Source organism: Corvus hawaiiensis, chromosome 26, assembly GCF_020740725.1.
Source record: "Corvus hawaiiensis isolate bCorHaw1 chromosome 26, bCorHaw1.pri.cur, whole genome shotgun sequence".
Classification (NCBI taxonomy): domain Eukaryota; kingdom Metazoa; phylum Chordata; class Aves; order Passeriformes; family Corvidae; genus Corvus; species Corvus hawaiiensis.
This window is the reverse complement of record NC_063238.1, coordinates 42,773,069-42,786,810: the sequence shown is the minus strand read 5'-3', so window position 1 is coordinate 42,786,810 and position 13,742 is coordinate 42,773,069. Positions and strand designations below refer to the sequence as shown.

General features: G+C 41.6%; 1 protein-coding gene across 12 annotated transcripts in view; it reads left to right on the top strand.

Annotated features, from left to right (window-relative positions):
* The window catches only part of TSNARE1 (t-SNARE domain containing 1), a 461,355-nt gene that overhangs the window by 229,463 nt on the left and 218,150 nt on the right, over positions 1-13,742 (top strand). For 10 of the 12 annotated variants that reach the window (XM_048286664.1, XM_048286666.1, XM_048286665.1 and 7 more), the window contains one exon: positions 10,473-10,640. In XM_048286664.1, coding sequence (XP_048142621.1) covers positions 10,473-10,640 — 168 coding nt within the window. The remainder of the gene's footprint in view (positions 1-10,472; positions 10,641-13,742) is intronic. The other 2 variants (XM_048286672.1, XM_048286674.1) reach the window with 1 other exon arrangement.

Here is a 13,742-nt window from a genome sequence, read left to right as displayed (position 1 = left end):
ACACGAACAGGGCAAGTGAAATAACATGAGGTATATAGTCTATAAACATCAGATGAGAAAATGAGGGAGCTAAATTAAATAGTCTTGGAGAAAGTATCAATAGAGACATGATTACAGTCTATAAATACTTTCAAGGTTAAAATACAAATGAAGACCAGGTGAATTATTCACGGAGTTAAATGATAGAAGCCAGAATAGCCTGATGTTAGGAAAGAAACATGTAGGTTAAGTGCTAAAACTAATAAAGAACACTCATGTGGATGGTTAAAACCCCATCAGTTTGCAAAGTCAATAGCACAGTTAAAACAGAAGTAAAATAAATAATAATGATAGTGCAATAAAAATCTGTGGTAGAAATTATCTGAATGTTTATCTGTGGCCTCTCCTGCCTCTGACGCAGTTAAGACATTGTCCTGATATTAACTGGAAAAATGGGCAGATTATGGACGATTTTGTTACATGTCACGTTCCGGAGGCGCTGAGCGGAAAACCTTTCAGCATTTTTTTATCTTAATCCTTTCGCTGAATGCTTTATTTTGGAAACAGTTTAGGTAGCTTTTCAATCCTCATGAAAGCCTGTATGCTAATGGGGTGGTGTGGGACTGAGTGAGGAAAGGTTAACATCTCTGTGAGCGTATATCACCAAGACAGCACGGAGCACCTGAGGATAATAAAGCTGTTCTGCACTGCTTCTCTCCCTGAAACTTCCTATTTCTTGTCACTGTTTGGAAGGTTAAATTCACTTCATCCTTCCCTGTAAAGGACTCATGCAGGATAAATTAGCAAACTGCCAAATTCTCCCTATTTCATTCTCCCTGGACAAACTAACTCAGAAGCAAGATTTTGTTCCCTTCAGCAATGTTTACTCTTCCTATTTTCATTATTTCACTTTGCAGGCACTTTGGTGCCAAATATACCTCTGTGTCCAAATTTCCCTAATATTGTTAGTTTCTCTTCCTTGAGACATTGCCTAGATCTGTAATAACTCTATCACTATTCTTGAGGAAGAATATGATTTTCTTTCTGCTCTTGTGTTTTTCTCTAAATCAGTAAATATCCTGACTTGATTTGACTTGAAATTCAAGTTGTCACTCTTCATTTTTCTGGAGATTGAAGCTCGCATCCTCTGAACAAAGTTGACTGTTGTTAAATATCTCCAGTAAAACAATGTCCTCTTGCCCATGTCAGCCCTCACTGTCAGAGCACACAGAAATCAGGGCAAGCATTTAATTCCCTTCAATAAAAAGGATATTTTAAGGTTGTTTACAGGTGGGTAGATTAGGCTGAGTTAGGTGGGAATTATCACTGGCCAGGAGAAAGAACCATCAACCCCTCCTGCGTGGATAGGTGGGCACTGGGAAAGTCCCCATTGATGTTTTGGGGCTTTAGTGGGAACACTTAGAGGGACAGAAGCCATTTGGCCAATTTTGTTGAATACATTCTGTTTCACTGAATGTATCTTTAGGAACAAATGCTACAGAACCTTTTGATAGTAAAAGTTCCTGTCTAACTGGGCTCTGCTGTGCAGTGCTCTCCCATAACTGTGCACTTAAAAAAGACAACACTGTAATCAAATTCTAATTTCCAAGCATCTTTATTTCATCCCAGTATTGCCACTTGGATGATTGTGTCCCATCTGATGTTTGGAGGAAAAGGGGGGAAAAAAGTTTGATTGGAAGCATGGGGAGATTGTAATAGGAAATCAATTCTCTGTCCCCCCAATGTAATAGGGACATGGATCATTTGTAGTGAGTCCTGAGGAGGCCACAAAGATGCTCAGGAAGGTGGAGTACCTCTGCTCTGGAGACAGGCTGGGAGAACTGGGGGTGTTCACCTGGAGAAGACAAGGATCCAGGGAGAGCTTAGAGCCCCTTCCAGTGCCTAAAGGGGCTCCAGGAGAGCTGGAGAGGGACTTGGGACAAGGGCCTGGAGTGCCTGGACAAGGGCAAATGACTTCAGACTGAAGTAGGGTAGATTTAGATAAGGTATTAGAAATAAATTATTTAATATGAGGGTGGTGAGGCCCTGGCACAGGTTGCCCAGAGAAGCTGTGGCTGCCCCATCCCTGGAAGTGTCCAAGGCCAGGATGAACAGGGCTTGGAGCAATCTGGGATAGTGGAAGGTGTCCCTGCCCATGGCAGGGAGGTTGGAATGAGATGGTCTTTCAGGTGCCTTTCAACCCAAACATTACTCTGGTTCTATGATTATTCACAATGAGATTCTTTTGTCGATGGTGCCAAAAGTTATGGTGGGATGATGAGGTGTTGTCCCATCCTGCTGCTCAAAGCTCTTCTCCTACTTTCATCCTTCTCTCCCACAAAGGGGGGACCCCACTCTAACCTTGTCTTGAGTCCCCAGCCCCATTCCCATCAAGTGACCACTCACCCCTACAAGGCTCTTCCAGATGGTGACAAGATTCCTCTGATTTTTGTCCTGATTTGGGATCAGGCTTTTGGGCAGTAACAGAAACATCCTGGCAGTGAAGGGCTGTAAAATGGGCAGATACTTTTTATAAAGAGTCACTAAACGAGAGTGATTCTCAGTCTCAGGCTGTGAACATTTGCTCAGACACTGAGCAGTCCACTGAAACCCTGCCAAAGGCCAGGAACAAAGAGAGATTAAAAAATTGATGCCAATGAAGTTTTGTGGGAGTCAACCATGTTTCTAAAAATAAAAGTGGCTGAGCAGTCCAAAAACAAAATGCAAAATACAAAAGCAGTCTATTTTTTGAAAGATAGAGACATACTTTTTATTTCCAGCATCTTTCTACTTTTCCACAGCTCCAGAGTGGCACTGTGCCCGTGCTGGGGTTGTCTCTGCTGCAGGAAATCAAGCTGAATTTGGTTCTTGACTCCATGTGAACCCAGGAAAAAAGGACTCCTCACTATTTTATTTTATTTTATTTTTTTTGGTACTAGATGGGTGTTAATGGGTGAGCCAGTGACTCATTCTTCCTCTTGTTTGCCTTTCTAGCAGGAACCTGCTCACCAGCTGGGCAGCACATATGTTGGGAGGCAGAGACAACACGATCCTTTCTAGACAGTCTTGATGTGTCTGTGAGCTCTTTCAAGCATTGGCCATTTACACAAGTGCTGGGGGTTTCAGCTGCTCGGTGAGGGAGTCTCTGTCTTGCATCAGGATCCAGGGACAATGCAGAGCTCAGCTCTCAGACAGCACTGCCAGCCAAAATGTGGTGCCAGCAGAGATGTGCGGAGACAGAGGATGCTGAGGATATAGCACAGACAGCTAGGAAAGGGCAGGAGCAGCTTTAGGAATGTGTTGTGATGCTATAAAAACACCAGTGAATGCTCTCCTTCCAGACAGTCTTAAAGAAATGTTTTATCTGCTTGCTCTTCGCGTATGGAGATGCCACCTGGAGGTGGTGGCAGCCCAGGCAGTTGGCTCTGGGAAGGATGGGTGCAGTCAGGCTGAAGTCATTCAGTGAAATGGGTTTGAAAAGCAGAGCATGTTGGGTTACAGAGAGGGGAGATGTGTGCCTCTCTTCACTGATGCTGTTTTGCTTCACTCACATCGCCGTGGGACCGTCTATTTACATGGTAGATAAAGTTGCCAAATCAAGAGGGGGGAAAAAAAAGGAGAAGGACTGGAAATAGGAACAGAACAAGCTGCTCCTTGCTTCAATCAGACAGGGTGAAAGTACATGGCAAACATAGCCCTCATGATCAACTGAAGTTTGACCTAGAAGCTGATGATCTCCATGAGCAAAATACGAGTGTCAGCCCCACCATCTAAGCCTGGTAGGAAGGACATTCCTCCTAAATTTGGTCTTCACTGAGGGGAGAAAATGTGCTGTGCTTCTTAAAAGCACATCAGTTATCAGAGAGCTAAACCTCGGGCCCCTGGCTTATTTTCTTTTTATTCATCTACCACAGACAGGTCATTTAATTCTCCCACCCTGAGTACAGTAAGATCAACTCTGAACTCAAGCAGCCCTGGGTGATGAGGTCAGGATTGCTTAGAATGAATTTGGTGAAGTAATAAAGTCTTGAAGGCAAACGAAAGAAGAAGAAAACAGTAGGAGGTATGAACTAGGTACTCTGCTGCTAAGTCTCTTCCAGTTCCAGGAAACTGAAAAGATTTTCTCAGTCCTCATGACTGCAGAGACCTGAACGAGTAAATTTAAAAATGCTGAAAAGCAAACTAGCAAAATAGTTTCTGTTAATACATTTTCCCTAAAATCAGTAATTTCTTGCAGATTCTGTAGTAGGAAACTGACAGAGGGTGGTTTTCTTGCTCAATTTCACATTCCTTTCAATCAAAAGCAAACACCTTGATCAAGAGTGAGGACAGAAACACACGAAGGATTCTAGTTAATTTAAATAAAAATGCACTTCAACCCTTCCCTTTATGCTAATTTCCCTATCCTGGTTTGTCTCATGCTAGATTGGTGCAGAGTAATCAAATTTGCATAAGTTGAAGAAAATGTGGAATCCATTTCTGTATTTGCCCATGTCAGTGATGCATGCAGGAAGGATTCAACACATTTCACTTGAAAGTTGTCCTTGTTGTGGTAGTTTTACATTTGGCCTTTTTTTTAGTGAAAAGGAAGAACAGAGAATGGTTAATTTGTGAATTCTTGTGATGCATTTCTTTCCCAGTTGTAGGAAGCTCCTCTCCTAAGACAACAGAGCTTGGATTACCAATCACTGCTGTGATCTTCTGTGTGAAAGATAATGCAAAATTGTAATATCACTATTTCTCTCCTCTAAAAGATTTAGAAGTCCCAGGCTGCTTGTTCTGTGCCTGCCAGAGGCCTTTCTACCTGTAATTGCTTTGGGCTTTTGCTTGGCATGGTACAGCTCTAAATCTCATTGAGCCTGCAAGGTTAGTTGTTTTGGAAGGATGGTTTGAGAGAGATCATCTAATCCAATTTATCTGTCAGCCTTAACCTGGCTGTATTTTGGGGATAGTCAGGCTAAACTGGCTGCTCTGTGTCATTTTTGTCCCAGGCAGCTTTGCGGTGCCAACCTGCGATTAAAAATGCGTCAGGCAGAGTAACTCCAGCAGTGCTCTGCACTGTGGCCCTCCATGCACGGTGTTTTATTGATCTCTAATGCAGACACTCCAGCCTCATTATTCTACATGCAATAAAATGTGAAACTCTGAGCCTGGATGCTACTGAGAATAGGAGATCCTCATAAAGTGTTGCCTGGCTGTTTATGTGTCTATATGTACTATAAAGCAAGAGATAAACATCTCTGCATTTGCATTTTGTTTGAAAGCCGGAGCCAAAATGTTACCCAAGGAGATGTGAGAGTATGCAGGAGCTGTGGGATGTGTGGTGGTTGCTGCTGGAGCTGGCCATATCCCTGCTAGAGGTGCAGCAGACTTCTGGAGATTGGGAAGAGAGAGCAACCTTCCTTGGTTTACTCCCTGAGTCATATAAAAGCTCTGAAATACTCTCTTTTCATGGTTGCAGAAGATTTCCTTGGAGCTGCCGGCAGTCTGTAGTACAAAATTAGCTCAGACAAGTGAGACTGGTTTTACCTGTGCTCGTATAAACTGCAAGGAAACAAGGAATTTGTGAATGGTGCTGTGCATATCGAAGGCATCTCCAGGGCCTTACAGCCCAGCAATGCTCCAGCTGTGAAATGTGCATGTGAATGGAGTAGTTGTCAGAAAAAAGGGAACTTGTGCTCCTTCTTATTGTCCAGAATTAGTTTTTCAGTCCAAGTGAGGGACTGCTGGCTCAAATTGAACTTACTGTCAACAGGACCCCCAGATCCCTTTCCAAGCCTCTTGCTCCCCATCCCCACTCTGACAACAGCTCTGCCGCATCCATCCTGAGATGTTGTGCCTGTTTCCTCTTCCCAAACTTTCACACGCAGAAATGAAACCCTCCTCCCCAGGACACAAGTCCTGGTGGAGTTTGGAGTGGAAGGAGATGGTGTAGAAATGGGTTCACGTTTCATTCCAGGCTTAATCAAGTTCCCTTCTCAACTGTCTTCATGCTGAGGTTGAAAGTGGAAGGTTGTGAATGTCTTCCTCAGCCCTTCCTTCTCCCATGCCTGTGGTGTCACTCACCTGGTGGCCAGTCTGTAAACCCAGCTTCAATAAATCTTGGTTATTTACATCAACTCTTACAGTTCTTTTTGGCAAGGCTGTGAGAGGCTTATTTTATTTCTCACCTTTATTATCTGTCTTTTACTAACCTGAGCTGGAGGGAGTGTGTGTATCTCTATTTGTCTCTGTTGTATAATTTTTCTCTGTATCTTCAGGTTTTGGGGAGATTGGAGAGGAAATTTTCCTTTGAAATTGCTAAACATTTCACTGGAAGTAAAAACCATTTTTCATCCATCTCCAGTCAATATTTCATGCCCTGAATTTGTGGTAAGGGAACAGTCTTGTAACCAGCAATCAGGAATGTCATCATTAAAGTCAGTGAGGTAAAAAAGTGCTGCAGGACTAGGAGGTATCAGGACACTCTCACTGCTACAGGAGACTCCCAGCTCTCTGGAGATGAGCTGTGAGGTTGATGAGCTGGTTGGTGTTACATTAGCTGGAGTTCCCATTGGATTTCTGCTTCTCTGTGGAATAAAGACCATATGGGAGCTAGAAGAGAAGTCATTTCCACCCCTTGCTTGGTGATTTTGTGTGACATGAGTTGTCAAACTTGTGATGTTCTGTCCCTTCTGATAGACAAATGGGGAGTGAGGCAGCACCAATTGGGAGGGGGTTATTTTTGGAGGGGTCTCAGACATGCAACTTCTGAGGCAAAGATTCTGCTGCTGATAAAGCACAGGCACTAACAGAAGCTGTCACCATCCAGATAAAACCTTTTTTTTTTTTTTCCCCCCCCCTATCAGCAGCTGCATATAGCATCTCCCCATTGGTAGAATAAATCTGATAAAAAAATGTAGTTGTAAGCAGCAATGATTTTATCCTGGTGAAAAGATTTTATCCAACAGGAAAAATGTTGTGTCTCGGCATAATTTTTCAGATATGATGAACAACAGAATGGTATGACCCTCAGTCCTAGGGATTTAGTCTTAAAAGAACTACTGAGCATATCAGATATACTCAACTTTTTCTCTGCTATAATTTTTTTTTCATTGGCAGAGTTCAGGTTATAGATATGTCTTGACAAAAATCTGCCAGAGGCAAATTTCAACAAAAGAACAACTTCAAACACATCCAATTAACAATTTATGGAAGGAAATCCAACAGAAAATTACACAGAGATTCACAGGGCATAAAATTTGGCACTAAATCAAATTTATTGTGGAAATGCCTGTACGGGGAGTTACGGCCCCTTCCAGTGCAGTGTCAAAGGGACCTTTATCTGTGGAGGCTCAGTGAGTGCCCTCCATCTGATCTTTTCTTGCTATAAATACAATGTTTTGTCAGACATGGCAATGAACATAGCTCAAAAGGGAATGAAGAACACTGATAAGCCAAGCTATATGTAGCTTTCAATCAGAAGCATTAGAAGTGATTAGATTTCTTCCCAGTTTCAGATTTAAGATTTGTTCACTTTATCACAGAAATGAGGGGCTCTGTACCATCGACAGCACAAAATCACTTTTATTTGTTAGCACAGCATACAGACTCTGATAGCAGGTCATGGTGACTGTATTTAACATTATTATGGAGCCATTTTTACGTCTGGAAGGAAATATCAGCCCCCCAGCATCCTGTTGTTTTACTGATTTACTCATTCAGCAGCTGTGGTCGGATTTTTTCAGATGTTAAGGATACAAACACATGTAATTGCCTCAGCAACTCTGAAATTAGCTTAGGTTGCTACTTTGTTTAGAGAAAACGATCTGTGTCTAGACCTTTACCTATTTAAACACATGAGTAGCTGATTTTTTTTAAGAGATGACTGAGCAGCAGCCCTTGCAATGCATTATCTGAGTAATTTGCAGGGGGGACGTGTTATTTACAGATACCAGGCCCAGCTAGTGAGGATGACAAATAAAGTTGACACAGGCCAAGATAAAGCATATTTGTGGTACAACTGTGTTATTCCATGGACTAATCTAATTTGAAGAGCTGGTTGCTGGCTCTCCTGTTATCCCTCTGCTCCCAAATCAGAACAGGAAACATTTGAACACTTGCACATTTGTCGTCTTCCACTGAAATTCAGACCTGCATAGGACAAGCATGGCTTTGTGTGTCCATTCATGGGCATGGAGGTCCTTGGTGCAGAGTCCTTGCTGTGACCAGAGTGCACGAATTTCATTAGAACACTTTTCCTGTGTCTCCATAGGGCAGATTCTTGGGATCTTCCAAGAATCTTGGGCGTGTGCAGTTTGCCTCTGCTCATCTTAACCCACTGGTGAAGATGAGAGGACACCTCTGTCACTAAATGAAGCATTAGGATTCCCCAAGGCTTTATTTTCCTGAGTCCATTAATACACTCTTTTTGCACTGAAACACTCTACCAGGGAAGTTAGTGTCCAAGGCACGTGATAATTAGTGAATAAAACACCCCCAAGAGTATCTTAATCCTATTAAAATATGTCTTTTAAAGTGTAAATTAATCTTTAACCTAATTTTAAATGATGGTTTTCTTCCTGTAACACACCCTTTCTCAGTAGATCCCTGGAAAGCAGAAGGTGAAAAAAAATAAGACATCAATGTCAAAGACTTTCATCTGCTGTTCATATTTTGAAAGATACTTGACTGTTGCTGATTTTCCCATTTCCTGCTACTTCTTCCATCACCCCACTTCCTTCACCAAGTTGTGTTGTTTTCCTTGTCTCCAATTAGGTATGGTAATAATAATAATAAAAATAATAATAATAATAAAAAAATAATTTCCTAACACAAAGTCTAAGTTTAGGCAAAAGCAAAAATTCTTTTGTTTCTAAATACTGGAATTATATCCTTTTTAAAGAGCTAAAGAAGAGTTACAGAGTTAAACAAACATTTCTAGACTCAAGTCCTCCCACTCCTTCCAGTTCTGCAGTCCTGTGCCCTTCCATTAAACTGTCCCATGGCTCCTTTTCCTGTTCACTCTGTGGGAATTTGGGGAAATTTATATTTCTGAAGATGTAGCCACAGCGAGACAGCAAAGGCTTTTATTTTTCAGGCACAGCTCCCAGTGTTTGTGCTTCAGGTAAACCCAGACTCAGAGAACTGAGCACCCCCCTGAGTACTTGCTCTTGTTCTCTCCTATAGCTTTCAGAGGCTTTGGGGAAATTTAGGTCAAGGATGTGCTGTGGCCACTCCATTTCTTCGTTCAACTGCAGAGCATCATGGTTTGCTTTTTTATTCTAACTTTTATTTAGGAGTCAAAGCTCAGCTCAAGAGCAAGTTAGGTGACCATGAACATTGTTTGAAGTGAAACCCTCATGCAGTTGTAAGGTTGGAGCCTTCATCAGCACCTCTTAGGTTAGAACTTGAGCTCAGTCTCCAAACCAACCCTGAGTCAGTTCATTCTCCAAGTCCAGTCAGGACTGAACCTAACTGGCACAGAACCTAAACAGGCTGGGTGGAGAAGACCTTGCTAAACCTCTGCTACTTTTTGTGTAGATACAACTGGTTCTTGAACAAGGTTTTAAAATCTGGATATGAATATAAGTGCAGCTCCCAAGATAGTAGGAAATGGTATCTTGGGGCTTATAAAACAAGTTAAGGAGTTTTAAAAAAGAGGGGAAAAAACTTATTAAACAGGCAGATAGGACATTGGGGAATGGTTTTAAACTGAAAGAGGAGATATTTAGATTAACTATTAGGAAGAATTTCTTTCCTCAGAGGGTGGTGAGGTGCTAGAATGGGTTGTCCAGAGAAGGACATCCCTGGAAGTGTTCCAGGCCGGGCTGGACAGGGCTTGGAGCAACCTGGGATAGTGGAAGGTGTCCCTGCCCATGGCAGGGGGGTTGGAATAAGATGATCTTTGACGTCCTTTCAACCCAAACCATTCTGTGGTTCAGTGACTGTGATCTGATGTGTCAGCAAAACCAGGTCAACTCCACAGAGTGAACACCACAAACCTGTGAGTTGCTCGAGTTGATCACTCTGCACTCACATCACTGCAGTGATTTCCCCTTTTATAAACTGTGCTGTTTATGTCATAAATGGAGAGGACTGGAACCTTTGTATTTTGAACCTTATAAGTTGGGTCATAAAGTCTTCAAGACAAATAAATAGGATTTCTGTGTACCTGAGAAAGTGTCTAATTCAGGAAGAATTTGCAGGGAAATTAAACAAGGTAAATGTGTTATTTTTCAGCTGCACATAAATGTTTTGTTCTGTCAGAACTGTGGAAAATTGAAGTTGGTTGCAGGGGACCCAAAGCAGCTCAGGAGATCTGACTTCAGGTCCCAACATTTCCTTTGAGACTTCAAATGTTTCCTCTCATGCAATTTACTTTTCTCCTCTCCATCTTTTCGCCACTGTTTACTCCATCTCTTATATCAGTATTTTCTTTTCCCACACTAAAGCTGTGTGAAACCAGAAAACATTTACACTTCCTTTGCTTTCTTTTCATTCTCCCAAATTAGCAGAGCCCCAAGACCCCCTTCTCTGACCTGCCTGACGACGAGAAGATCTTTAACGGAGGCGATGGCGTGTGGCAGAACCAGGGCCAGGACCAAGCCTTGCTCTCGGAAATCACGGAGGAGGATCTGGAAGCCATCCGCCAGCGGGAAGAAGCCATTCAGCAGATTGAGGTCAGTAACCTCCTCCCACCATGGTTTTGTGAGCTGGAAAGGCAGAGTCCTTGCCTTGTGCCTTGCTCAACGTGATTAAGGAAATGCTGATTTGCATTGCTGTCGGTACAGCATCACGAAAGACAGGGAGATTATCCAGTGTTTCTAAACATGGGAATCAGTGACAGAAGGAAAAGTTGGAAAGCCAGATGATTAGTAATGAAAATTACAAGAGTTAATTAATGGTCATGGGCTAATGGTTGGGTTCTTCCCAGAGAGTCTTCCACAGCTGAGTCTGTAGTGAGATGGTTTAATTGAGCTGGGTTCTGCAGCAAAGCAACTTTCTCAGTGCACTCAAACTTGAAACTGGAGTTTGTCACAGGCAAAAAATACTCAGCTTTACCACTAGAGAGAATAATAGGTAGACAAAAGGAAACAACTTGTTAACCTTTTCAAATAATTCAATATTTTGCTACTTTAAAGTATTTGGATGCTCTTGATGTAGTTAAAAGAGGACATACTATTTTTATTCCTTTTATTTTTTTCAAAAGCACTGTAAAAATATGAAATAAAAGGAACAAAAAGAGGCCTGAATAAGTTAAGCATCCCACATTTTTCTTTTTATACTTCTTTTTATGCTTTTGGGAAACTCTTGTTAGGTAAATTTAAGCGATAAATGGGTAAAACAAGAACATATTAAACCTTTCTAATTTGTATGCTTTTACAGACCTAAACTCAAGATGAACCAAAAAAAGAGGACTTCAGAATAATCAGAACATTTAATTAAGGCCTAAACTTTGTCCTTTAATTGGATTGGGCTAATTTTATCAGGATAGATTTTGGTTGCTATACTGCAGGAATTGTGATTGAGCTAACAGTGCAAAAAGGGGACAAAAGTTCCTGCTGGGGGCTGGCGCTTTGAGGTTGGGCCCTCTGTTTGCAAACAGTGGTGCCCACATATGACTCAACTCTCCAAGTCAGAAATGCTGACAGTTTTACAGGAGCAGGTCGAGGTCAGTGTTTGTCTAATTTCTGTTATGGTTCACTGAGCAGAGATGAATGAGCTTTGTGGACTTGTGTCCATTACTAGGGGTGAAACTGTCAAAGAATATTCTCACACTGAGTATCTTTGTCTGTGAATTGTCATTCTACACTTGAAGGATCTCAGTGCATCCAGCAGGACAAAGTGTAGGGAACTTTGTTGCAAAGAAAATGCATGTTTTGGACTGTTCCTGCACTTTGATGTTCAAGAAGGATGGTAGCAAATGTATTTCTGAAATGATCTTGTGAGCAACACCACCAGCTCACTGGAGATATTTAACAACTGTCTGAGTAGAATCTTGTGCCAAGTTCTCTGGGATGACCCTGCTTGAGCAAGGATGTTGGACCAGATGACCCCACCGTGGTGCCTCAGCCATTCTGTGGTTCTGTGATTTTGTGATCCTTTTGGTTTGAAATATAGTCAGAGCCTTTTTTATTTTGTCTTTGCATTGCCCCTGTCCTCCCCAGAGAAAAAAAAACCCATTTAATATTTTCCCATTAGGCAGTGGGGAATGACAACCCCCAAGGCAGCCTCAAGCACACCAGCTTTGGAAAGTCAAGATGTGCAGTTGTGTCTCCTTGGAGAGATCTTTATTTTGCTGGTTAAATCCCATTTCTGTGCCACAATCTGGTGTCTCTGCACCAATTTGCACAGGACTGTGTGGCAATGGTGGGGTGATTGAGGGGGGTGAAATGAACCCAATCACAGTCCTAAATAACTTAAAATCTACATTCATGTATTGTGCAGGGTTTGTATCTATTGATTTGGTCCTGGATACCTTTCTGCCTGACATGATTTTATCTCTGAATAGCTCAGTTTATACAATTAATGATTTAGTCAGCTTAAGCAATTAATGTTATTTAGGCTTTTGCTTCCTGAGAATGTGTGCACTTTCTTTTTACCTGTTTTTTCCCCATCTCCTCTATCCGTTTTGATTTGCTTTCCAAGATCCCTGTTCATCCTCTAAGGAGGGCTGCATTCCACAAACATTATTTCAAATGTAGCTTAAACATTTCTCCTCAGGAGGAAAACATTTAGGACCGATGGCATTTTGTTTAACATCTCTTTTGAAAGAAATATAATGAAAATGAGGTTTTTTGGACAGCATTGTTCCTCTCCCCAGCTGTATTTGAACAAGCAGATGGTGCTTTTAAATAATTTTCACTGTGTTTTGTTTTTCTGTTTGTTGACCCACATGAGCATATTTCTTGTGAAAGGACTCATCTTGCAAATTAAAGCTTCCCTGTTTTCAGTAGAAATTGTGGGTACACAGGGGATTCCCTGAACTCTAAGTCACCATAACAATTTTTTCCAGTATATTTTCATAACCAGTGAGTAGCCAAGAAGGTTAACATGACACATTATTCCTGTCAAACATGACTAATAAACTAAATTTATTGCCAAACTGATGTATAGCATTTGTTGTCGTTTGTTCTTTGGGGACCTGAATGAAGAATAGAGCTGTGCAAAATATGTCTTGTGCAAGCAGATTGGTCTCACTGGGATTTCCATGTTGCTGCATATCCTGCACCAGAAACATGGAGATCTTGAGCAGTGCAGGAGATGTTGAAAGAACATCACATCTTCTGATTACACACAACTTTGGAGAAGCTCATGGTGCTGGTACCAGTCATGGGGCTTTTTTTAAGAGACATTGAATTTGCCCTTTTTGCAAGAACAGGTATAAAAACTTTTTTGTTGCTGAAGAAATAAGGAAATATGTTCTCTTCCCATCTTGTGCCCTGAAAAACAGATATGAAGTTGTGCCCATAATAGACATTTTCTTAATGTTCCAATGACTTTTTCCCACTTGTGCGTTTTCCACATCTCCAGAATCTCTTCAGAGGTTCAGGTTAATAGGACATTGTTCTCTGTCAGGAAATCCCTCGAGGCACTTTGCAATGTTCACAGTTTCCACCTAGAAAGATAAGAGCCAAGTCAAAAGTTCACCTGGCTGTTCATTTTATTTAAATGTGCTCCTTTTGCTATTGCTTGCAGATTAAAACCAGAGACGTCTGCAAGGGAGATGTCTCGCCAAAACCTTACATTTTGGATAAAGATCTTTATTGCTTGGAAATGTC